This window comes from Nansenia antarctica (genome assembly GCF_963989245.1).
Source record: "Nansenia antarctica genome assembly, chromosome: 1".
Lineage (NCBI taxonomy): Eukaryota > Metazoa > Chordata > Actinopteri > Argentiniformes > Microstomatidae > Nansenia > Nansenia antarctica.
Genome location: NC_137674.1, coordinates 9,900,505 through 9,926,204, shown reverse-complemented (window position 1 = coordinate 9,926,204; position 25,700 = coordinate 9,900,505). Strand labels below are relative to the sequence as shown.

Below are 25,700 nucleotides of genomic sequence, written 5' to 3'. Positions count from 1 at the left end.
GGGAGAGCTTATCAATTTGACTGCTACAAGTTACTTTCCCAGGTAGGGTATTGTCATTATTGAAATAATTTTCCACTAGACAATAAAACACATTGATAGTTTGACAATCATGAAGCTGGATCAACTTATTATCCGAGTCTCAAAGCTATCAATTATGGGTTACTAAAAGGATGCACATGTTTTTATTAAATTGGTGGGTGGTTGAGCCCATTGATGTCACAATGCCACAGTGCATTTGCTTGAGTTATTACCCAACAGCGCCATCTAGTGTATGGTTTACACACACACACACACACACACACACACACACACACACACACACACACACACACACACACACACACACACACACAGATTTATTTGAATGTCCTATCATCATCTGTGAGGTTTGCTGTACTGGTCTACTATTAAGAAGTAGTAAGGCGACAGATTAGAGTCGGCAGATGATCTGCTCAGAGGTTTCCCCATACTTAACCAGCCCAACTCCTAACGCAACGTTCAAAACACAAATGGTCTTTGGGTTGCATGGTGTTTGATGGAGTAGTTGATCAAAAAGGTAAGTGAGAGTGTGCCACGGTCACCAGTCTACCACTAATAGCTAAGACATTTACTCAAGCTAAAGCAACAATCCTCTTCTAAATGTGTACAACACAACATACAACCTTTAAAATTAAACTTCAAAACTCGTAAAAAAGGGTTTTAATTAATAATACCAAAAGTCAATATAAAAGTCACTAACACAAAAAATTATTGTAATAACATTAGACATTCCAAAAAACCAGACATCACTCTCACAGGTAAAGCCCATTAGTACACAGTAAATGAGTTCAGTTTTATAAATAACAACAAAAATACTTAATAAGGTAAGCTATGGCTGAGGTGCATAGATGGCATACTGCATTAACATAATGACACATTGAATTTCAGATAGGGACAAGGTGGTAACATTTCCCCATGTCTCCTCACTCACTCACCAATAGGATTTCCCATACTGTATGAGTTATGTTATGAATAGGTTAAAATTACAGGTAGCAATATTTTGAGGTGAAAACGCATAACACAAATTACAGAATGCTGCAGGTTGTTCAGACCATTCAACTCATTACAGAGATAGCAACTTTGTTGCCTGTTATAAAGGGTTTAAAAGTAGTGTATTGGCTGTTGGTAATTTGTTTATGGGTAGTGTAGCAAACAGTGATCACACATTGGTTGAATTGAAGTGATAATTTGGTGCTGACAAATAGTGAGCTCTTTTAGATTGTTACTTATTTATAAATGCAGTTATTTAATCTAATGTGTAATAAGCAACTTATAAACCCTTTATTAAGACAACCTTAATGTAAGGTGTTACCAGCGTTGTTCAATGTAAACTCATTGATTTAATGGTAAATTTAAATATGTAGCATGAGTCTTAAAAAGTTGGGTAATGTAAACAAACTGAGGGGTGACAAGAAAGTAGGGTGAGGGTGCAATAAAGCAACACCAGGGGGCAATATATATATAGCAGGAACATGTACAAGCAGCATGTGTCTAAGTTTATTACCATAATTGAATTCCTATGTGTACTTGTGTGAGCAGTGTAGGACTTTTTCCTCAAATTTATCCTTCTGGTTACAATTTGGTCCTGAAACCAACCAATGCTGTCAAAACATAACAAGGAGCAACGACTATCATTCTTTAAAGAGCATCTGAGCCCACGACACAACATATAGCAGACTGGGAGAAGAGAATGAAGATGTTTATGCCCGATCATGTGACGCACATGAATATCGTTTGCTATGTACATGTTAAGAGGTACTTCCTGTTTCCATGACTGTGGGAAACACTGTAAAAGGTGATCTTCCTGAGATTGGAAAGATTTACTGTTTTTTTTATGGTTCAACTCCAGACCGGTCGGGTTGCCTGTATGTCTGCTATGCCGCATCAATAGTTTGGTCCTTTCCTGAAAGGATCCTGCCTCATCATGACACCGTAGCACATCGATGGATGACACACCCCAGGCTGGCCAGGGGCTCCGGGGTTACCTCTCTTGCCCTCCTCCCCGTTTAGACCAGGGGGTCCAGGCTTACCTGGATGACCTGGTTTACTGTACCCCTGGGGACCCATTGGACCTGGGAAAGTAAACAAACATTAAATGTTGACTTATTCAAAAAGCATTTTCTGCCATTTGCGAATAATCTCATAACCCCTTGGCAACATTGATTGAACAAGGCTCTGGAAGTTACAAAGGGTAAACAGTAGCTATTGTATTGATTCCATGTTTATCTTAAAATATGCATTGTTCTACCAGTTGTCAAATTCTATGTTGTATACAAGGCAAGCCTGTTTTACATGAATATCCAGATATTTACCTGGGATCCCTGGTGGTCCCGGGTCTCCAAATTCTGTTCTTCCTTGACTCCCCTTCTCACCCTTTCCACCTGGGTCTCCTGGACAGACAAACAGAAAGTTGTTGTTGTTTTTTTTAAAACACACATACAGTATACTATATCTTACTGTAAAACAGCAAGTATCTATCTTCCACTACAAAGCTCTGCAAGTTCCGGAATTTCACTTGACCATGACTAAAAAAAGAACAGTCACTGTATACAGTATATACAGTACTGCATTGTACATTTTAATCTAGCTCTATGGGCCATTACCTTTCATTGCGCGGATGCCAGGGCGCCCAGGTAGACCAGGATGCCCTGGCTGCCCACTGGAGCCTGGGAGCCCAGGGACGCCCCTGGAGCCATGGGGCCCAACAGGGCCTGGCTGGCCAGGGTTCCCAGGTCTGGTGTGACAGTGGTCACAGCTTCTCTGCTGGTTACTGAGATGCAGCGAAGGCATCTCAGCTTGGAGAAAACACAATGGAAGGTTTCAGATGGACGTTGGAAGCATTCTATAGAAATACAAAATCCATCGTTCATAATGAATACTCACATCTAAGTACCTCTCGGCAAATTTGCTGAATATGCTGCACAGACATCTCCCGTCCCTATGAGAATGTAAGGTGATTGACGTCGTTTGCAAAATATGACGTAGTACACAGAATAAAGACACTGATAAAGCAATGTTGTACATTTCAAAGTAGTCAACTACATGACGATACAGAAACATGATGTGTGCACAGGTAGAGTACATACAGGCCTCCCCTCTAGTCCAGGTGGGCCAGCAAGCCCAACGTCACCGCTCTGTCCTCTGGGACCAGGTGGGCCTGTCTGTCCTGGCAGCCCAGGCTGCCCCTGGTGACCTCCCTGTCCTCTCTGACCCAGATCTCCTGTTGTCCCTTTCTGGCATGGACACAGGCATAGTGTTAGTACACACACTGATGTAGGCCTACTCAGGACAGCAGCAACATATTGTACTGTGTATGTGTAGTCAATGACAACCTACCTCTCCCTTTTGTCCACCTGGACCAGTAGATCCCTGTCAATCAAAATCAAAATGCTAATTAGAAATGTGTACTACTCATCCAGTTAATGCACGGGTTACATTTTACAGATATGTAATGGAATTCCACCTAATCTTAATAGAGAAAAAGGGTACTGTTTTGATTGAAATCGTCAATGGACGATAGCCCAAACGTAATTCCAAATGTCCAATTCCTGTACATGACAATGACATGCATCCTGTGCATTACAACATAGTTAGATGGCAAAATGCATATCAGTGGTCTAGAATATGAGATGAACACAGAGTGACAAGAGGAAAATATTCCCATCTCCCAAGAACACATTTATTACACATTATACAGTATATGGTTTTCCCAGGGGGAAAAAAACATAGCACTTACAAGCAGTACAAAGCAACGTCCCAATTTGACTAAATTTTCCAGTATGGTTATATGTAATGCTGTGAATTTACTGAAAAAAAACTATAACTATAATGTACCTTGGAACTTGGAAATAGTACCTTGTACCTTGGAAATCCACGGCTACAATTGTTTATTTAAATAATAATATCAAAATATAGCTGCTAGCAATGAAGCAGGTGAATTGAACAAAGTGACCAGGAGTTATAAGTGTTTTAATAGAGCTATATGACATTATCATTTTAATGGTCCAAGATAAGAAAATAAGAACAAAATAACAAAATAATTCCTCTTTTTAAGGTTTCTAAAAACAAATCGAAACAAAGCAGAAAATCCATTATGGTGGAAGTTCTGGTCCTTGTGAGTGTCATGTCATTACTCAAACAGGGTGGCGGGGCTGAGCCTGGGACTTTAGGTGCTTACAACAGTGCCACCTACTGGCTGATGAAAAATAATTTCTGACCGGTCAGTTGTTGAGATATTTAGACAAATCTAATACAGAAGAACCCCTTCAATTACAATAGGGTTGAATTAACCCCTAATAATAGTATGAAAGGAAGCTCACATGACCCCCCGGGCTCCCCTGATCTCCGCGGTCACCTTTCATTCCCTGTAGAGAAAATACAATAAAGCATGTCAAACTTGACCTCATGAAAAAAGACTTCAGCAATAAGAAATGTTCCTCTCAGTCACTATTTATATCTGCACACAAGAATCGTGACATGAAGTTTTTTTTTTTTTGCTATGTAGCCTGTGTCAGAACAGGGTTATAGTAAGACCTGCCAATATTGTGGACTGTGCTTTGTAGTTATGCCTACAATAGTATGGTTTAATAGATATTTTCCAACTAGATAGAGAACACAAGTGACTGCCTAACCACAGTTTACTGTGAAGCCATAGTTTTCCCCCCAAAAGATCATAACAGACCCCTTTTTCCAAGACTTTGGTCATTCAACATGTTTCCACTTTTGGCAAAATGAGAGCAACCACAATTGAAAAGAGGAATTCAACAATATACAAGCATATATTTATACTGTGTAATCTTTTGTTAATGGAAAATGGAGCAGCCGCTATTCATGTTTTCTAAAGCAAGTGAGTAATTAAAAGGAATCAGAGGTTTGACAGTTCAATACGAGTACTGAATAAGTTTACCATATTAGACTGAACTGAAAACCGAACCGAATGCTCGAAATATCTGGAATTCCAACATAAACGTCTCAAGAGAACAGACACACAATCCAAGGCCAAGGGGTGGATTGGACTTCTCATCAGGACTTCATATAGTAGTGTTAATATCATTAAGCGTATAACTGTTCTACTATTGTGGCCATTGTTACCTTTCAGATTTAGAGTTAGAGACTGCTATTGAAGAACCGTTATGAGACTGATAGCAGCATTTAGCTTTAGCTTGTGTCACATGAATCTTTGACTCATGTGAGGAATTGCAGTCATTAGTGTGTGCACATGCTTTTTAAGGCTTTTCTAATATTAAAATGTCATGAATACCTCCCCTCCTCTTTCACCTGGATCTCCTCTGTGCCCCTGGTGAGACATGAAACAGTAACCACAGATTAGTAGGACAGTACTAATACTGCACGCAGGCATGCACATGCAATGAACATGCCGGGTAACTCTCTGAAAAACATGACTTTAACCTCTTGTAATTACATATTATTTACCTGTTATGATGTTCAATATTTGTGGGGCTTGAATTATACCAACATTTTCCCTTAAATAGCAGGAATGCAATGAAAGACTACTGGAATGGATTTCCTAAGTCCTAAGTACTGTTTGTGATGTCTTTGAAATGGTAAACCAACATTAATTGTCTAAGAACATTGAAGTATATCTGAGAGACAAGAGACTTAATTAAGTTTCTGTCAACAAAAGCATTATAGATCAATTATTTGTTTTACAGCATTAGATTAACCATCACTTGTAAATGATTTACTTGATCCAATTAACGACTAGCTTCTTTGCTACGGGATAAACAAGTATTCTTTATTGACTTTAATAGAGGTAAATCTGGAAAAACTGCAAACTATAAAGTATGTTTTTGCCTCTTAACCGTTACTGAAAATGCAACGTCAGTGTTTTTCCTCTCTCATTAAAAAAACAAATGTGATCGGATGGAAATACTAAACACATTTGCTGTTTATTTCTAAAATGTGACTCCCAACTCAATCATAATAAGTATATTATACTACTGTATGCCTGAGGAAACCAAATGAACGATCAAATTTCAAGTGAGAGACCCCAGCCAGTCCCATAATTGGTAAATACACACATGTAAATCCCCAACACAGCATAATTGTATTTCAACCAAACTTTCACAGCACAGTATTTAGTACAGAGTTGTAAATACCTTATGTCCCTTCAGGCCTTGCATTCCATGGTGTCCTGGCTGGCCTTCCCTTCCAGGTTCACCTGGCTTGCCCTTGAATACCATTCAATAAAGCATCATCCATTACATGGTTAATACCATTCCATAAAGCATCATAAATGACATGGTTAAGGACATATACAGTACTCTATTTAAACTTGTCGATGCACGTCAGTGATTAACACAGCAACAATCATTCAGATAGGTCTTGGTTGAACTACGCGGTTGCTGTGTTATTCGGATTACATGAACCTGCATGGTGTCATACAGTACCTCACCGTTATACTGACATTAGAAATATACACAATATCCTAAGATCTAAAGAGTTTACCTCCTGTCCTGGAGTCCCTGGTTGACCTGGCTGTCCACTTTCCCCTGTGTTACCCTTTATTTGAGAAAAGGTTACTAGTTTAGGGAATAATATTACAGGAGGAAACAGCATGCAAATAATATTTTAGTCATTACACTTTCACACTGCTCTCAACATGTGAGAACTACTTTTGATTAATGCTGGTGTGAGAAGCTCAACATAACATTAACATTTTAGGGAACAATAGGACACAGAATATAATAATATATAATAGAATATATAGGGAGCATATATAGGGAGCATAATGACAGAATATAGAGCTCGAGCTAGTGTTATTTTCCAAAATGAACATGCTCCAGTAACTGCTGTTTGAAACTAGGCCATAAAAATTAAAATACTGCATATGCCCATAAACTACTATTTCACTCCTGTGCCATTAACCAATACACATTGGCTCTCGTTAATGGTAGATCAGCTAATGAAAAGTGATTGGGAGACAGAGAGTCGAGACCAGAGCAGACCAAACCGCTTTGATTTCCACCCAAAATTCCACTGACGAATGCAATAGTAAGCTTGGACCACCAATTCTTTTGGCGGCTCTGGTATAGCCCTGAAATTGCTCTTAACAACATATTTGCTGGACGTTCCTTTTATACTACTGTAGAGAAATGCTGACCAAAGCAAACTATAGCCACTGTAAAATCATACTTTCTGCTTTAAAGACCTCAGTACTTCATACAGGTAATAGTACTGTATCTGATGAGGCATCAGCTGCAAACTAGAGAGGCAATAAAACCCCTTGGTTGTTGTTACATGGCTTGGTAACCACGGAAACACCACTGTCAGTACCACGGTAACACAGTAGTATTGTAGCACTGCATGGTTTGAGGGATACATGGTCTGACACGGTGCCACACACATGGAAGTTGGGCAAAAGTAATCCTTTGGCAAGAAATTGCAAGACATCAGTAAAGTTGCCTACCTGAGAGCCAGGCTGTCCAGACAAGCCATGTAAACCAGTCAAGCCCCTCTCACCCTGAGAAAAACAGGAATGCAACATTTTAATATATTTATATATTTTAGCATCAACTGAGTGTAGTACATGTGTGAAAAAAAATATGTTCCATACATAGGCTACAGGCTAATACTTTAAATGTATAATTTGAAAAAAGGCTTTTGAAATTCAATCAACCAACTTACAGATGTTCCAGTTGAGCCTTTGGCACCCTTCGGTCCTGGCAAACCAGATTCCCCCTTTAATTATAATCAGATGAGTCTCAACATCCATAGCAGCTGTCCTGTTCTCCAATCTTGTGCAAAGGTTTAACAATTTGAATTCCTCTTTGATAAGAAATACAAATGTATGCCAGCTTGACTGCATAAGTGCTCCTTCTGTCACTGGACAGATTCACCATTTATGCATTGAAATACCTAAAGCCGTATCGTACTGTACTGTAGATCATAAAAAGTCTGACATCATGACTGTACGCTACAGTACATAGTGAACCTATTCAACTGTTCTGCTTCTTCCCCGTGGGCAAGACGGAGGTTTTCCACCTTCAAAAGTCATCATGCATACAATTTTATTACATTCCTTTTTATCTCAGTATTTCTAACTTTCATGTATAAACTGCATTTTGTGATTTAACTCAGCTTCATTCATAGGTGTATATATATATAAATAATACCACAAGAGAATAGGAAAGTTGAATTTTAATGTTATGGTTTTACTGTATTTCCTATTCTCTTGTGGTATTATATATATATATATACACCTATGCACCTATGAATGAAGCTGAGTTAAATCACAAAATGCAGTTTTAAGGAAAGAGAGAGTTTGACTTTTGACAACCAATATGACAATTACTTATAAACCTGCGCTGGGCATGTCCTGATGTGGACACCGTAGAAGGACCATATGAGAAAAACAGGAGCTCACCTTAGTTCCCCCCAGTCCCACATTTCCAGGCAAGCCAGGCATACCCTGGAAGCAAAGGAAGAGGCAGCTTACTCTATATAATAGCACAGAATGAACACTACTCACCCAGATCTTATTATTACATACTGTGGGGCTTAGAGGTTAAGCAGGTCAGGTCAGGAGGTGATGAAAATATCTTGGCTTGTACTGTATGGACGAAATACAAAGACATTGTAGATTGTCTTTCTCCTCTAATGTAGCTAGCATACATAAAGGATGTATGGTTTTGTTTTCTTCTCAAAGTCTGGATTAATCACATGAAATGTCTTTCCCCAGAGATTTGCTAGCTTTATCAGCCAGGATCTTTAATGGCTTTCACAGAATGTTGTAAAAAAAAAAAAAAAAGCTAATATCTCACTAATGCATAGAACAGTGATACCACGGATAGCATTGGGTATCACAATGGACAATTGGACAATTGTTTTGTGCAACATATGACACACGACACAAATAGGGCAGACATGACTTTTGCTCCTCACAAAATACTTCTGACTTTCAGACATTTCTGTATCTGGAAAATCAACACCTAAACGAATCTCACCCTGAGATTACACATTTCACCTCAAAGGTATAAAAACATTAGGAAAACTTTTTGCATAGTCTGATTCTCAATAAAAAGTGAGATGGTTCCCAAAAGACTTGAGTGTATCCTAATTGAAAACAGTGAAAGGTGTTTCAAATGCTTGCGGATAGTTCAGTCAGGACACTCACATCAGATTAACCATTTATTACATAAAACTGTACGTTTAAGCTTGGCGTGATTGGATGGGCTCTATAGAGCTCCCTGCTCTGGAGTTAAATGACCACAACATACAATACAATATGGCAGGGGGCCCATGACTTCAGGGCAGGTAGATAGGCTACATGCAGAGCAACCAAGCAGGTGTAGCCTGGGGGTGGTGGGTGGGACGACCACACAAAACACTCACAGCAAGTGCTACCATGTCACAACTGAAACTATGGAGAACGTAAACGTAGATGCTTTTTGCCTCTGTCACTTGAACATGTGATGGTGTTTTTGCATATACCGTAGTAGCCTACGTGTGAACCAGCTGCCCTGTCACCTGACAGATTGCTGCGCCATTTGACTACTTCTGCATAGCCTACACGCATCCTGTGCGCAGTGGTATCATTAATACTTCTGTACACACTTCTGTTGGATTTCATATTACCAGGGCCGGATTGAATGTGACAGGTTCTAATGCTTTGGTCCTCATATCGACAACCAATCAAAATGTTCCGACTTTTCTTTTGAAACACGGAACTTCGTTTCAATGTTGTTGAGAATCACAACACAAACTCGCTAGTCAAGCCGAAATACTGAAACGCAATGGATTCGGTGAGTAATCCCCACTGCTAGTTAACTATAACACTACTTTACATTGTTAGCAGGCTCACAAAACAAGCTGTGTTAGTTGACTAGCGATGTGTCATTGATTTTTGACAACGCGGAAATGTATTCACATTTTTCGAAAGAAAAGTCTGATCATTACATCGTATCCCGACATGAGGACCAAAGCATTCGAAGGTTTCACAAATGGATAGATCACAGTAGGCACACTGTATTTTTCGGGTCCTACATGCACATTTAGATTTTTGGTAAACAAACAAAATGACTTTTAACTGCCACACGATTATTATGCTCATTAATTTAGTTTGTATATATTAATATATTTTAGCTAATCCATTTATATTTCGGTATTCATACACAATGTGTTTGTTGTTTGTTGTCATTTATTTATAGTGGAAAGCATAGCCCTATATTATACATTTCATGTATATGCATTTTACATTTGATTTTAATGTGTCATTAATTATTCAGTTAGATATTTGAATAAGAAAACTTTCTCCTGACTTTCGATGAGGTGAAGTAAAAATCACTGAGGTGAAGTCAAAATCCAGGGAGGTTGTAAATCCATTCTCAATTGCCAACAGGGCAAAGGCGTTCAGTACATGTTCTTCCCTTACTGTGATCTCAGGTATATTTTCATACGCTTCAAAAAGAACATGACCTCTCTCCTGAAAAGTTTGCAATCAGTAATGTCAGATACATGCAAAGGCGAATGAATGCCCATGTGATGGAAAGCATCCCTTAGGCCTAGCTGTCTGAGCTTCTTATAGGCCTACATGTCCATGACTGTTAATGTTTTCAATCAATGACTGTTAATGTTTTCAATCAATCAATCAATCAATCAATCAATCAATGTTTCACCATTCAGATGAATTGGCAAATCTCTGCTGTAAAGTCCTCCTCAAGATCATGTGGGTATTCCTTCAGGTTGTCTGTCGCTGCACGCATTTATCCAATGTCCGTTGATTGGCTTTTGGATACCCACTTTCTCTTCCACATTTGTATGCTTCTTTGTGTCGTTGCAGTTCCTGTGACAAGCAGTCACAGATGACATAATGCGTGTCAATCAGTAACACATTGTGTCCTTGCACGTCTGGACCGGCATACTGGATAATACTTTCTTCACTCGGCTTCTTCGTCCATCTGCCTTGTATCCGTCCCTTGCTGTGAGAGTTTTGGCCTCTGCTGCGGAGGCTTCAAAATAGTTTCTGGCCTTAGTGGTGGTCTAGTGGGGGGTAGTGGTGGTCTAGTGGATAGTGAGTTGGACTTGTGATCGGAAGGTTGTGAGTTCAAATCCCGCCTGAAACCTCACCACTACTAGTGTGCCATTGAGTAAGGCACTTAGCCCTCAGTTACTCCAGGGGGAATGTCCCTGTAATTCGCAATTGTAAGTCGCTTTGGATTAAAAGCGTCTGCTAAATGGCAAAAAATAACTAATTAAAAACCTATGAATTGTACAAGTGAATTGCACAGAATAGGAACGGTGCATGTAACGTTGGGGCTGAAATCACACCTGCCTTTGCCGCCGAGTCTTCAGGTGCGGAGCCTCTGCGGACTTGTGTGAAGCCCCTCTTTGTCGTTTTCTTTCTTCCTCTTCATTTAATTTATTTTTGCACTTTGCTGCACTCAAAAGCATACATGTCTCGGCTGCTTGTGATGAGTGATGATCTTCCCTGAACCACCGGAAATATTTTTTCCCGCACATTGGTGCTAAAGTAACGTTGTGTATGTTTAAAAAAAACTAAAACATATATAAACATTGATTTTTGTCTTTTTCCGGATTTGTATATTTCAGAAATATTTTAAAATGTATGTTTAACATTAAACCTAGTGGCTAGGAGGCCCTAGGCATGCGCCTAGAATTCCTGTGGCCTAGATCCGGCCCTGCATATTACCGATTACATAATTAATGGTTGGGAACAGCTGCAGTCAAAGTAGGGTAGCAGAAGTTAGACTGTATTATATGTATTATATGTATTGACCTCAGGATTGTGAAAGGCCAGTCGCTCATCGAGAAATCGAGAGAGGTGCGTGACTGCCAGTGCAACCACCTCTGCAACAGTTTCGCAACAGTTTCGGAAACCTCTGCAGACCACAGGTTGTGTTGTTAAAGTAAACCAATGCTAAACTCCATTTCCATCAAATATTGCAAATTTCTTCTGGACATCCATTGATGTAATATATGTAGGGTTTAAGGAAAGACAAACTACTAGATTACTGCATTCTGTGGTACCAATACTGAATCTCTGATAATTTATTATGGTGTAATATTCAAGACACATGTGAAAGATGACGCTAGCAGCAGACGATTGTGTAGATGCCAAGGCCATTCATTTTATCATGTTTAAGTAGTCCCAGAGCAATGTATGTTTCCTTTTTGAAATATGATCTATGTGCAAGCACATTATCTGTTGAAAACATTTCCTCCTTTAAAAACAATCTAAAAGACAAATCTCTCAGCAAGATATGCTTCTTAATTGTATCACTTAAGTCGAAATTGCATTACTTTGTTTAATTTATTGGACATGTTGGTAAAATATACCTATGTTCATCAGTCCGTACATATAATAGATAACTGGCAGTTTGCATCCATGTGAGACTAAATAGTGTCCATGTGTTTGCATCCATGTGAGACAACTGTGGCTCAGTTGGTAGAGCATTGTGCTTGAAATGCTTGTTGTGTGTTCATTTCCCACTGGGACCATACTGTATATACAAAAATAATGTATGCACTCACTAGTAGCCTATAAGTTGATTTGGATAGAAAATGTTATAAATATAACAATTACAGTTATAAAATGAGCTCAGAGAAATATGTGAATTTATTGGCTCAAATGCAATCGAAATGCAATACATGTGTAACACTAAATACAATGCAAAATTGGTCCTGAGGCCCAACATGACCGCTGGGAGCCTGTCGACCCAACTGTTGTCCTTAAGGCTGATTAGTGCAGCAGATTAATGAAATAATCGTTCGCTTGGTGATACAAGCACCAAATTTGGCACACAAGTGCGTTGGGACCTACTCTCTCAGAAAAGTACGGTTTCCACTTGATAAAACAAAATGGCCACCATTTTTCAAGATGGCCGCCATTCGAAATGGATTCAAACAGCGTTTTTGACTGAATAATCCTATTTTGATGGCCTATACATTGAAATATATGTTTTTGAGTGTGAGAAATCCAATTCTGCATTTAGAATATCAAAATTATTGAATATTATGGTGATAAAATGGGAATTAAACTAAAAACACTCTCTTGGTGTTGTTTCCGATACGCAAAATACGCATATTGCATTTAAGCAGTGCTACAAATTTATTTTATTTTCTCATTTCAAAAAGGACACAAAATAACCAGAATGATTGAGCAATTTCCTAAAAGATGCATTAAAGACATTAGTTTCACTTTTGGCTATTGGACCTGTAAGCTACTTGTAGGGAAGGCCACGTAGAGGCTGTCTTTGTCTCCCCCCCAATTTTTTGTTGTTGTATTTTGTATTATTATTATTATTATTATAATATTATTTGTTAGCGGAAACACAGAAAACATGTCCAAGCATAGGCTGCATTGTACAATTCTGAGCAAAACATGGCTGGCAATCATGGCTGTTTCTTCTTTTAGTCCTCACATTCACAGGCACACAACTGGGTACACTTCAGGCCGAATCGATAACATTTGCATCGTCCTCTGCATTCAGTCTTGCAGCCGCATTTCGTCAACTGCTCACACGTCTGAACAATCGGTGGAAGGGTTGTCCAGACCACTTGCCAGACCTCACCATCTTTTTTCCAGCCCCAGTTGGCAGGGCTTTCAATTTGCATTTTGCACACTGTTGCCTGGCCCCATATGCAGGCAGCTTGGAAGGCAGGCCGTTTCACATGCTGAACGAGGGATGCGCTTGTCGGTGGAATGGCATCATAAGACCTTTGCTTCCGCGCAAATAATTCTAGTCTTGCCTCATCAACCTTGCCTGTAGTGCTCTTGTAGTATATTTCTGTAGTATGTATGATCTATGTATGAATATGTGGTATGTTTTAGACACACACACATGCCAGGGCATGCAGGGACACAGATGACCAGCAGGGACCTTTGGGGGTTGAGTAGGGACACACATGCATGCTGGCCCCTCCCCTCTGGAGGGGAAAGGGGAGACAGGGACACAGAGAGCTCTCTTCTCACCCAGGATCCACGGGGAACAGATGTAATGTATAAACCTGCCTGTAACTAATTAAATTATCTTAAACTAACTGTTCTTTGATTCATAATCAATAGGAATACACTACACTCTGCTTGTCATACATGGTGATGACAAACTTCTCAAGGATGTTGAGGTCTGCATCTTCTATGATAGGTGGGTACTGACTGAGCTTTTTGAAGACAGGGCTCACTTCAGGGCAAACCTCCCATGCTTGCCATGCCGTTTTTTTGCCTTTGCCACGAAAAGCTGACACAACATCACAGCCAGTGAAGGTGTGAAAGAACAGCATGCCACTGGATTTCTCTGGGCCAAGAGAAAGCACCATGTCATGGATAGGCAACCACTTAATGGACTGACCTTGGCCAAATTCTACCCAAAGCCTTACTAAGCCTGCATCCTGAAGAGTCGCAAAAACATTGACTGCAACAACAAGAATATCTGTGTCGCATGCCTTGATCAACACAGACTTCATCTGTTGCTTGGCTGCATGAAGAGTATGTATGAAGATTCTGGAGTCAGCTTCCTCATGGTTACATGGACTTAAGCCTTCAAGGCTGATGGGCTTGTTTGATAGAGCCTGCTCCCCTTTGGTCACAACTATGACATTGTTGAGACACAGGGTCACTATCTTGTCGGCTAGGAACATGAAGAGCTCAGTCTTGTTGTTGCTGTCTCGCAGGAAGCTTTTCCAGTTGGGTGGCAGTTTGTTTTTGTCTGTCACTCTTCGTCGACCTCCCATACCTCTGTTTGACCTAGTTTCAGCCTTCAGGCTTGAAGTCCAGTAGACATCAAAAATTATATCTGTTCGCTCATACTTTGATGAGTAGGTCTGGATTTTTGGAACTACATCCTGGACAGCATATTCCTCAAAGGTCTTTGATGTCGTAGGAGACAATGAATGCACAAGAGAGGAACCATCAATGATAATGGCATCACATTCTGGTTGTTTGTCAGGAGGAGAAATGGTAGCTTCCAGAATTTTTGAAAGCTGAGACTTCTGGCCAGAGTGGAGTTTCCCTGTGTCACTCAGTGCAGCAGGGAAAGGTTGATTCTCATGCTTAAAGAACTCAAGCAGGTCACACACTCGTGATTGGCACGATATAAAAAGCTGCGAGAACAGACGACAGTCATCTTTGAGTACCTGCTTCTTCATGTCACTGGAAGCTGCAGCTGCCTCTTGGCGAAAGAAGTCGGCTTTGTTCTTTTTAATGGGCTTATAGAAGGAACCCTCATCCCCCAGACCATTGAAAAAGTCTCTGAAGGCAGCTTGACCTTTCTCAAAGTGAGTTCTTACAAACTCAGCAGCACTGGGATGTGCGATGGTTTTTGTGTCCAATGTGAGCAGATCTTTGGACTCTTCCTGGAAAGGATTGCCCAGATCCTTCATCACATCAAACAACTTTTGGACCTTGTCAGTGAAGGACTTCTGAGACTGACTGGTCTGCTCATGATGCCTGACATCTTTGTTTGCTTCTTTGACTTGAGATGCCAACTCATACTGGTTGACTAACTGGCTAACTTCTGGTCCAGACACCATCCACCGCCTCAATGCAGATGGATCCTCTGTAAGGCCAATGGCACCACCATCACCTTTAAAAACTGCATTGGCCTGCTCGTGAGCTTGGTCAATGGGTAAGCCTGAGAACTCCCTGTGAGTCTTGTGGACCACAAACTTTCCAAGCTGAAATTCATGGAAAACCTGAGGATGAGTTTGCTCCAAAGACGCCAATTGACACAATTGAGTTCCAGTAAGGATACATTCATTTTGATGTTTGGACCATTAACCCATTTCTGTTCATTCAAGTTCTACTCCAAAAAACGTTATTTTGCATCTGATGAGGTGGCCATCTTGAAAAGTGGCAGCCATCTTGGATTTTCAGCTGGAAACCGTACTTTTCTTAGAAAGTACATCCTGGACATAATTTGTGCCAAATTTGGTGCTTGTATCACCAAGTGAACGATTCTTATGAAATATTGATTTAATCTGCTGCACTAGATCCGGAGCGCAGCCTTCATAGAGTGATGAACCCGTTACACAACCCAGCCTGTGGGTGATATAATAATCCGCATAAGCCAGGCTGCTTGAGGAACAAAGCGATGATAAAAGTTCACCATGCCTAAAAACCCCAAAGGCCGAACGGGGTGATCACTGCCGTTTTGGGGACTTCCTGTGGATGGACAGGAACCTGGTGATAGCCCCGAATTGGTCCAATTTAGAGAAAACAAACCTCCCCGCCAGCCGGGCACGATATGGAGGTTTCGGCACGATATGGAGTGGTGAAGCCCAGGGACTGTTTGACCGGCGAATAATGCCAAGGCACTCCAAGGTGTCGAACTCTGCCTTAGCAACGACGTGTTTAGTTGGATCCAGGCGCCGGTGGCCCAGTAGTAGCGATGTGATGCTCAACCCCATAATTGGTGGCAGCCGACGAAAAACTGGGCTCTGTAAGGTCCGGGAACTCTGCCAGGAGGCGAGAAAACACATCAGAAGAAGAGAGTGTGCTAGACAGTCTTGTCGTGCCCGCACTACTGAGAGCACATGTGTGAGTGAACAAAAAATCTCAGTGTCGATGAGTCGTCGGTTCTTTACATCCACCAAAAGGCCATTAGTGCAGAGGAAATCAGCGCCGAGAAGGGGAGTGGACACCTTAGCCGTAATAAACTCCCAGTTGAAACGCTAACCTCTGAAACACAGTGAATTTCGGATTTAAGAACATTTAATAAAGATTGTTTTTAAAGGTATTCTTTGTCTTGTGTCTTGTCTGTGAACGTGGGGGATCTCGAACCTGGAAGAGGGAGACAGAGCCGTGTTTTCGGTGTCTAGAATTAGTCCTGTCTGTTCCCTCTCTCTACTGGTGACACTAACATATAATCCATCAACTCTGAGGGCTTGGAATCACCTATGCCTTGCACAGAGAGAAGCTGACGGGCACGCTCAGATTCAGTTAATCCAAAAGTCTAGCAGATAAGCTTTCAATGTTCCATATTTGTCATGCTCAGGAGGATGTTTGAGAATACTCACAACCCTGGCTGCTGCCGAGCTTCCGAGAGCAGAGACCACATAGTAATACTTTGTAGTATCCGTTGGAATTCCTTTAAGCACAAACTGCGCTTCCGTCTGAGCGAACCATACTATCGGGTGTCTCTCCCAGAACTCCCATTGATGTGGACGATGCCATCATCTATCCTGCTACACAGAGCACACTCCCATTTAGATAAGGCTGGCAGCACTGTGAGGGTAATGTTCTTTGACTTGTCCAGTGCATTTAACACCATACAGCCCTTACTACGGATAAGATGCTGAGGATGCAGGTGGACTCCCACTTTGTTTCCAGGATTATGAATGATGTACCAGTCAGTGGTGGCCAGCGCAGTGCTCTATGCGGTGGTATGCTGGGGGGTGGCATCAAGGAAGGTGACAGCAAGAGGCTGAACAAGATTATTAGGAAAGCCCCCCCCCCCCCCATGTGTGTCACCGATCATCCATATAGAACAACCGGGCACCTCCACACTCTGCCGGCGAGCGAGACTGCCCTGCCCGATCTGACCCTTTTTCGGGAGCAGGGAACATAGGACCATTTTTGAGCGGGGAACATAGGACCCTTTTTCGGGAGCAGGGAACATGGGACCATTTTTGAGCGGGGAACATAGGACCCTTTTTCGGGAGCGGGAAACCTTAGGGAGCGGGGAACATAGGACCCATTTACGGAGCGGGGAACATAGGACCCTTTTTCGGGAGGGAGCTAAGGTACCAGGAACATAGGACACAGGGAACATAGGACCCAGGGAACATAGGGATGTTCCGCAAACGTTAGGGTAGAGCAGCTAATTTACATACTATGTCAACCATGTGTCTATTCTCAATAATTTCAGTAATAATTGTACCAAATTGGGGTCAGTAACACTAACTTGTGTGTGAGTAAGTTATAGGTGTGTGCAAGCATGTTTTTGATATTGTCAATCGTCTCACTTTTACTAGGTGAGCTGGTAACAGAAATATGCCAGGGGGAAAAAGGAAAATGGAAATAAGGACCTTTTTTTGGTATAAGGGCAGGAGAGACAAGTACAGGGACACAGGTGAGGTCCTCACATCAAAATCTGATGGGCTTCGAACTCATAACCTCTTGTAAGATATTACAGTGCCTTCACTGCATATTGTGAAAACCATACACGTTATCTAGTTTCAGCTTATCTACACTCCAACCATTGATTTCACAGTTTCAGTGTTTTCTGCATAGTTGTCTAATGTTGATGGGGTATATTCTGTTCTATAACATTATGAGGATTTCTTGATTACAAATATTTAACCTTGATAATGTTTAAATACATTTTTGGTTGTTTTAATAAACACACATTAATGTAATAACCTAATTTAGTTAAGTACATTTCTGGTATTATGAATGGGACACTGTGTATTTTACTGTAGCATTAAAATAATGTTCTGAACGGTAATGAATTGATCAGGTAAGTGCTGCCAATTTGTCCTGCCAAAACGGAAAGTGTCATTCTATAAGATATAAAACCATCATATGGTTCATCACATAAAAGTTAACATTTTCTTATAGCGTCTGTTATCATTCTTTAGCCTAAAAAGGGTATTTTTAAAGCAATAGAGTCAATGATCATCTCTCAAGATCTTTTTAAAAAGTGTTTATTTATGTTGTTGGGGTTTTGAAACAACCTGAATCACAGAGGCAAAAATAAAATTAACAAACCACTTTATAAAACAAATGAAGGATACATCAGGGCCTTCTTTGTTAAGGTATTCATAGGAATGTTAGGATAATTAAATAAATCAACAACCGACATAGAGAATAAGTCAGACTTTTCACAAAAGAAAATGTCAGTCAATACACAAAGGCTTGCATTTTAACCATTTAGCAGACGCTTTTATCCAGGGCGACTTACAATTAGAGATTACAGGAACAGTCTCCCTGAAGTAACTTAGGGCTGAGTGCCTTACTCAAGGGTACACTAGTGGTGGTGTTCCCAGGTGGGATTTGAACTTATGACCTTCTGATCATCAGTCCAACTCACTATCCACTACCCAAAAGCTATGCCTACATCATATCCAAATATAGCCACAGCATAACATACATGAAACTTGAGTCTTCTGGCTACACAAACTTAAATATAAAATTAAATTAAATAAGTTAATTAATAAGTCAACATTCAGCCTAACAAATGTTGCATAACATGAGCCTTCTCTAGCCACACAAACCTAGGCTATATTCCATGTAAAATAACCTGCTACACACTAGGAAACAGGAAGTCCTTAAAATACAATTACTTTCACCTAAACTTGCACTGAAATCATCCCAAGCCCCTTAATATAATTACAACACAGAAGATACCTTAATATAAGAAATTAAGTACACAATAAGGTAAACATTCATGGGTTTTGTAAAAGCTTATACTATCTTAAAAATCCCATGGTTTATAATGCAGAAGGTACCTTAATTTTAACAATAAAGAACAAGTTAAGGTACACATTCAGGAGTCAGGGGTCGTTTAAGATGTATTTGGAGTTTTAAAGGGTCAGTGAGTCAGTGGTGGTTTCCCCCTTGTGGGTTTCCCCCCAAAACCCTGTGATTCATGCACAACACCCTTTAATCCTTTCTTTAAAAAGAAAACACTTTAAGGAAAACCCTTAGAGCATATTCTTTCACGTCACACTGTTCATCTAAAGAATTCATTATAATTTACTGGTTTCACATAATGGGTTTGGGCAAGACATTTCCCACTATTCAACCATTGTACCATCCTGACACTTGAAATGTAAGTACAGCATTCCCGATATTTGATGTTATCATGATTGTCATCATACAGTACTAGGAGCAACAAACAAGGTTCAGATAACCACTTCTGTGTGAGTAACCTTATATGAGAGGTGATTACTTAAGTTGGTTCTCACAGGATCAGTTGTTCCTACAGTATAGAATGGATAGAATGTGGGCATTTACTGTATAGGGTTCAAATACTGCTTGTGCCAAAATGTCTTAAGTGTAAAAATGTGTCTTAAATTTAAACAAGTCAGTGACTAGTAAAGTTGTTGAGGAACCTATGTGGGAGACTGGGGTTCAAATCTAGTACAACACGTAGACCAATATTGTTAGTGTTCGTTAAATAGAGCTTTCATTTATATCTATATTTGGTCTGTGTGGTGAATGTTCGCTTAGCCTCGTAACAAAAACCTCAAAGATTGTTTACAACTACAACGCAATAATCAGAACCTTTGTCAGTACAATGTTTCTAAGAATGTCTCAGCAACATCTAGGAACAGTGCACACTAAATACATCTCTGAGATGTTAACATCATAATGTCTTGCAAACTTTATGGTTAGACTTCTGGTTGACATTTCGTGACGTTAGAATTATAAGGTTCTATCTCCATTTTTGTCAAAATTGAGTTTTTTACATAATCTGATCCATTAGGTGTCTATTAATGCCTGTGTGGTGTTATTTTTTTAAAATGTTGACACTTGACATTTTTGAGTTAGTAATTCATAAAATACAAAGGTCCCATCTCACAAAACATAATGGAATGAAAAAACTTTGACGCTCAATATCTCTGAACTGCCCTAAACGGAGATAGAACCTTATAATTCTAAGCTTGATTTGGTAAGAAAGATTACCTCAATGACACTTTCTGACCGCCTTACAATGATCCTAAAATAACTTGTATGAGACAGTGTTACCACATCCTACTTCAAATGTATGTAACTTTATACTAAGTTTGGATTTAGAAATTGCTGGAACATAAAACGTTCTGCCATGATGTACTGTATATACAATGATACAACCAAAAAATGATGTTAATGCAAAATGCTCATCGGGTAGACTTCAGGGTAAGGAACACAATTTGTGATTTTGTAATATTATGGGTGAACTATCCCTCTAACTTTAAACCACCATGGGAATTAACCCTTGTTATAGCATACACTGAAAAGTGGGATCCCCTATTAAGTGTTTATCTCCCCAGCGGTCGTCTGTTATACAACAGCCATACGTAGAACTATGTTTGGTTGTTCAGGGGCACAATTATCTGTTGTTAATTAACTGACGGGACTGATGTAAGGACATGAATGGAATCAAATAGTGAATCTATTGGTTTGTGAATATATTGAGTAAATAAACAGTTTATAATTGTTTAAAAATGTCCAACAAAACTACCTTGAAATGGCTTTTTAGTCCGTTTTTCTTGATAAACGGGTGCAGATGTCTGGCAAAGGACTGAGACTGTATCTTGAGGGGATTGTAAAGGAACATGGAAACATGTTGCTAAAGAACTCCTAGGAATTCTCAGATGCCACAAAAACATCGAAAGCTCTTCCCCAGGCAATGGTCTTGATCAAAGCATGAGTGAGTGCATCTAGTCTTAATACAGATCAGCTATTTTAGTCATACTGTACTGTAGGTCAAAATGCCATGCAAATCTTTCCTCTTGTCATACTGAGTTAGATTAGCCAAAAAGCAGACTTGGTGTAAAACAGCTGCTCATTGTTGAAATAGGCAGACTAGCACATTTTCCATAATTCAATTATGGCAATTTCATTTTCGCAGATGTGTATTCTCGCATCACTTGATGAAGTATGAACAGGTTGTGAAGCTTATCACGGTATCAATACTAATATAAGGAGGGAACAATGGCGTACTAGCACAAAGTACATTTCGATACGTCATACAACATAATGTGATACAGAAATGTGATACAGAAATCTTACTCAACATAGAGTAAATTCCAAACCGATAACATTCAAAGTGGATGAGTCAGTCTGAAGTCGGGCCAAATATTTGGTTTTGTAAGAACACTAAATGAGCTCTGTCATCTTGCAACACAATACACAATGCTCAAATGTAAAAAAATGTCAGAAAAAACTATTCTAACAAGTCTTTTCCCAGCTAAACCATCCTGCTCCATCGCTGAATGCCAGACCAGGATGCTGCTGATGGTGGTGTTGGACCAGTAGGGGGCACTAATATCTCTCTCACATTTCCCAAACTGGTCGCTAATACTACCATGGCCACCTAACACCAGTTTCCAATTGCCTAATTCCACCCCCTCCTCTGTCCTGAAACTCCCCCCCTGACTGTTGTGTAAATGAGGCTATTCTCTCAATGGCTTAATTAATCAAATATGTACTTCATTAATACAAGGGGAAAGTGTATGACATAGGCCTAAGTGTGGGGTATCAAGAGCGAACCATAGCTTTGTAGACTAGCTTTAAGAGGTCTGCTATAAATGTAGTGCATGTTAATCTATAAAGACACCGCTCATTCAGTGCTCTGGCAAACCAAATGGCGTAGAGTCCCATGGAGCGACTGACTCATCCTTAACATTCTAATTCCATCAGACAACTCGTTTGGCCAAAGTGAAGCGCTTAGAGAATCAGAGGGGATGCCCCGATGCAATACTTTCCTCTTCAAACCCACTCTGCCACCCCCCCCCCCCCCCCCCCCAAAAGATCGAAACATTAGCATCAATTAGCGTCTTTCCCTGCATCACATTATGAATGATCGAAAGTATTTAGGTGATCCCAGCGTCAACTAAAGAAGATTCACTCCAAATCTGCCAGCTGTCTGAAATATTTTCATGACCCATACTGCCTGTCCTGATTCAAGTGCTGTTTCCCCCAGATGACCCAGAGAGCCTGTACAGGAGATTTTTCTTCCCTGTGTTGGAGCTTTACTGTATACTGAAGTTGTGGACCATAATATCATCTGGAGCATACTGGGAATTCTCATATTTCCATGAAAAGCCAGGCATCCAAAATAGGATAGCAAATGCAATCGATAACATACTGTAATAGATGATCAAGCAAAGATACATAAATGTTCATGACTTACAGGATGGCCCTCCCTTCCGTCCAGTCCAGAGATGCCTGCCGCTCCGCCTTCTCCCTGGGGATACAGTGTTTATGAAAATAATGCAGACAATAGAATATCATAAACAGATCCATCATGTTAGAAGATTCAGTGTGCTATGTTGCAGGTGCAGTTCAAAAGACTGTGAGCGTGTGTGTGTGTGTGTGTGTGTGTGTGTGTGTGTGTGTGTGTGTGTGTGTGTGTGTGTATGTGTGTGTGTGTGTGTGTGTGTGTGTGTGTGACATCATAGTCATGCACTCAATTCAGCTTGAGACTTGGACGTGGTTCCCACCAAACTGACAACCTAAACAGATAATGAAGTGCTCTTTTTTTTTCTTTTCCGTGGTAGGGGAGTGCATATGTTAACATTTGAAAGGTAATTTATGTTTAAAAAGTAGGAAACAGAGCGTATCATCCAGGAATACTCCTAGACAACCACCTAGATAATGAACTGCCTTTTAGGATAATAAAAAGCAGCTGCCAGAGAGAGAGAACAGAAATCAGAAATGCTGAACAAGAGGAAACAACACTTTATAGATCACAATGTGGGTGAACAGGAGTAATATATTTCCATAGTTGGAGGTCTGCCAAACAATGACAGCGAATCCCCGGGCAGTCCTCTCAAACAACGCCAAGTAAACCGTACGGTCCATGTTTTCATTCATCCTCTCACCCCTCACTGATTTCGCTTTCCTTAGATTAGTCATACTGAGAGAACAAACCTTTGGACCGGTTCTCCCTGGAAGTCCATCCTTTCCATCTCTTCCAGGTAAACCCTGAGTTCAAGAAAATATATTATATTATGACACGTGAGATGTTATGGAAAGGCCATGTGAGTATCCGGCTCCAAGTATGACACCATAGTTCCATACTGTACTTACTGGCTCTCCTGGATATCCTGGCGGCCCATGGGGTCCCCTGCCTCCCTTTTCTCCCTGAAACCAGGATGACATCACGATAAACAAAACATACATTTCCAAATAGGCCAATCAAAGCTATACGCAGTACTCGAGTTGAGGGGGGGGTGATGAAATAAAAACGGTCAAAATCATCCCCCTTCTAAAACTGCCATCCCCCCTTTCCGTCCATTATGTCATTTTATCAATGAACGTGGTATTACTGCTATTTCAACATTTAGTTTTGCGTATATTGAGTAGAATACTGTAGGCTAGGGGGCATGCACACATGGAATGACATGTTTACCAAGTCACTGACACTGAAGTCACTGACGCTGTGGGGATGCTAAAATTGCCCCCATATGATAAAATCCACCATTCCCCCTGATTTTCTTTTACAACGTGAGTACTGGCTATACAGCTCTAAATTATGTGCAAAAGCTCCATGTAGTCTGTTTGTTATGAATGGTGTGGAGACATTAGACTAATCTGGGTATTCTGCTGATACTGTATGTATGTTGAGTGGGTCCTCCCTATCAAAACTCATTGAACACACCTGATGTGTACATATGCTGTTTGTGTGATTTAAGAATTATGAATCGATTAATATTGACCTCAACAACATATGCAGTGATCACTGGCACCAACCGACTCTATTTTCCCCCGAATATCTTTTGGGGCGGCTACATAGCTCAGCCGGTAGACCCTAACCTTAACCCTAACCCTGAACACGACACTGAACCCCTAATTGCTCCAGGGTCGCCGTCTATGGCCGACCCCTTGCCTAGAGCATCAAATACAGAATTCCAACAATTGACTGTCAAGTTGATTGCATGTCAATAAAACAATTATTTATTATATTATTATCTTTTTGCCAGCTGCAAGGGGTTGCTGACAAGCTGATGAGAAGTGTATCAGTGAATGTTCATTATGGCGTTGTTAATTACAATATTGTGACAATCTTACCGCTTGGCCATCTTTGCCTGATGCTCCTGGTACCCCTTGAGGTGGCATAGAACCCTGAAAGACAATCAGATTGTTTACCTGTACCTCAACACATCAGGCTCTGCCAGTATTTGAAACATAAGGGGGTTATGCTGTTTCATTTACCTGTACCACCTGCATCAGCACAATAACAACTAATGTAATGACAATAAGGCTGTGAAAGCTGCCCTCTATTTTCAGGTGCAATGTTGTCCATTCCTGCCTCTTGTCAATGCTGTCAATCTGTCAATAGAATACTTGTTCTTAATGTCAAAGGTTAACACTTTGGTTTCCCTTTTTAACTGCAATGTTTCATCCATGCCCTCTCTTGATTTCCGTTGGCCTGACCTCATGAAAGACATATTCTGCTTTTTGAGTGGGCGACCATTGAACCATGAACACAGTGTAGCTCAGACAGGGCGTTTGTCACTGTGTATTACTAATGGTTTCCTATTCTGTTCATAATTTAACCACAATAATGAATCAACATGACAAATGTAATCTGCCCTGGATTTGTGAGTACAAACTGAAAAATGGCCTGCACTGTCTAGTGTTTGTCTCGTCTAGAACAAGAAGACATTCTTATTCAGTTATATTATACAATATGCATACAATTAGAATCAAGAAGTGGACTACTGATCAACAGGATTTTGATTCACTGGTTGTTCCTCTAATTGTTCCTGTAAAATGTTGATATTATATATGGATTTAATGAAACTAGCAACATTCCGCTACCTTTTCACCTGCTTGGCCAGGTGGTCCAGTCAATCCTGGCACCCCCCGTTTACCCTGAAAAGAAAAGAGATTGTATATACTGGATGGTGTGCGTTTGATAAGAGATATCACAGATTATAAAAAGTGCTAAAAGGAAATGAAGTTGGGTTACGATAAACTTTTTAGAGTTAATAATTATATTGTTGCTAAGGTTATCAATATTGATCAT

General features: G+C 40.3%; 1 protein-coding gene across 1 annotated transcript in view; it reads right to left on the bottom strand.

The window, feature by feature from the left end:
• Nucleotides 1-722: 722 nt before the first annotated feature.
• The window catches only part of col21a1 (collagen, type XXI, alpha 1), a 41,693-nt gene continuing 16,715 nt past the window's right edge, over nt 723-25,700 (bottom strand). Inside the window, exons 12-29 of the mRNA XM_080530777.1 lie at nt 25,493-25,546; nt 24,740-24,793; nt 23,759-23,812; nt 23,600-23,653; nt 22,860-22,913; nt 8,426-8,470; nt 7,687-7,740; nt 7,469-7,522; nt 6,508-6,561; nt 6,159-6,230; nt 5,300-5,335; nt 4,359-4,403; nt 3,376-3,408; nt 3,126-3,272; nt 2,923-2,977; nt 2,643-2,834; nt 2,352-2,429; nt 723-2,111 (exon numbers count right to left, since the gene is read on the bottom strand). Of these exons, the coding sequence (XP_080386903.1) occupies nt 1,924-2,111; nt 2,352-2,429; nt 2,643-2,834; nt 2,923-2,977; nt 3,126-3,272; nt 3,376-3,408; nt 4,359-4,403; nt 5,300-5,335; nt 6,159-6,230; nt 6,508-6,561; nt 7,469-7,522; nt 7,687-7,740; nt 8,426-8,470; nt 22,860-22,913; nt 23,600-23,653; nt 23,759-23,812; nt 24,740-24,793; nt 25,493-25,546 (1,323 nt within the window). The 3' untranslated portion in view covers nt 723-1,923. The remainder of the gene's footprint in view (nt 2,112-2,351; nt 2,430-2,642; nt 2,835-2,922; nt 2,978-3,125; nt 3,273-3,375; nt 3,409-4,358; nt 4,404-5,299; nt 5,336-6,158; nt 6,231-6,507; nt 6,562-7,468; nt 7,523-7,686; nt 7,741-8,425; nt 8,471-22,859; nt 22,914-23,599; nt 23,654-23,758; nt 23,813-24,739; nt 24,794-25,492; nt 25,547-25,700) is intronic.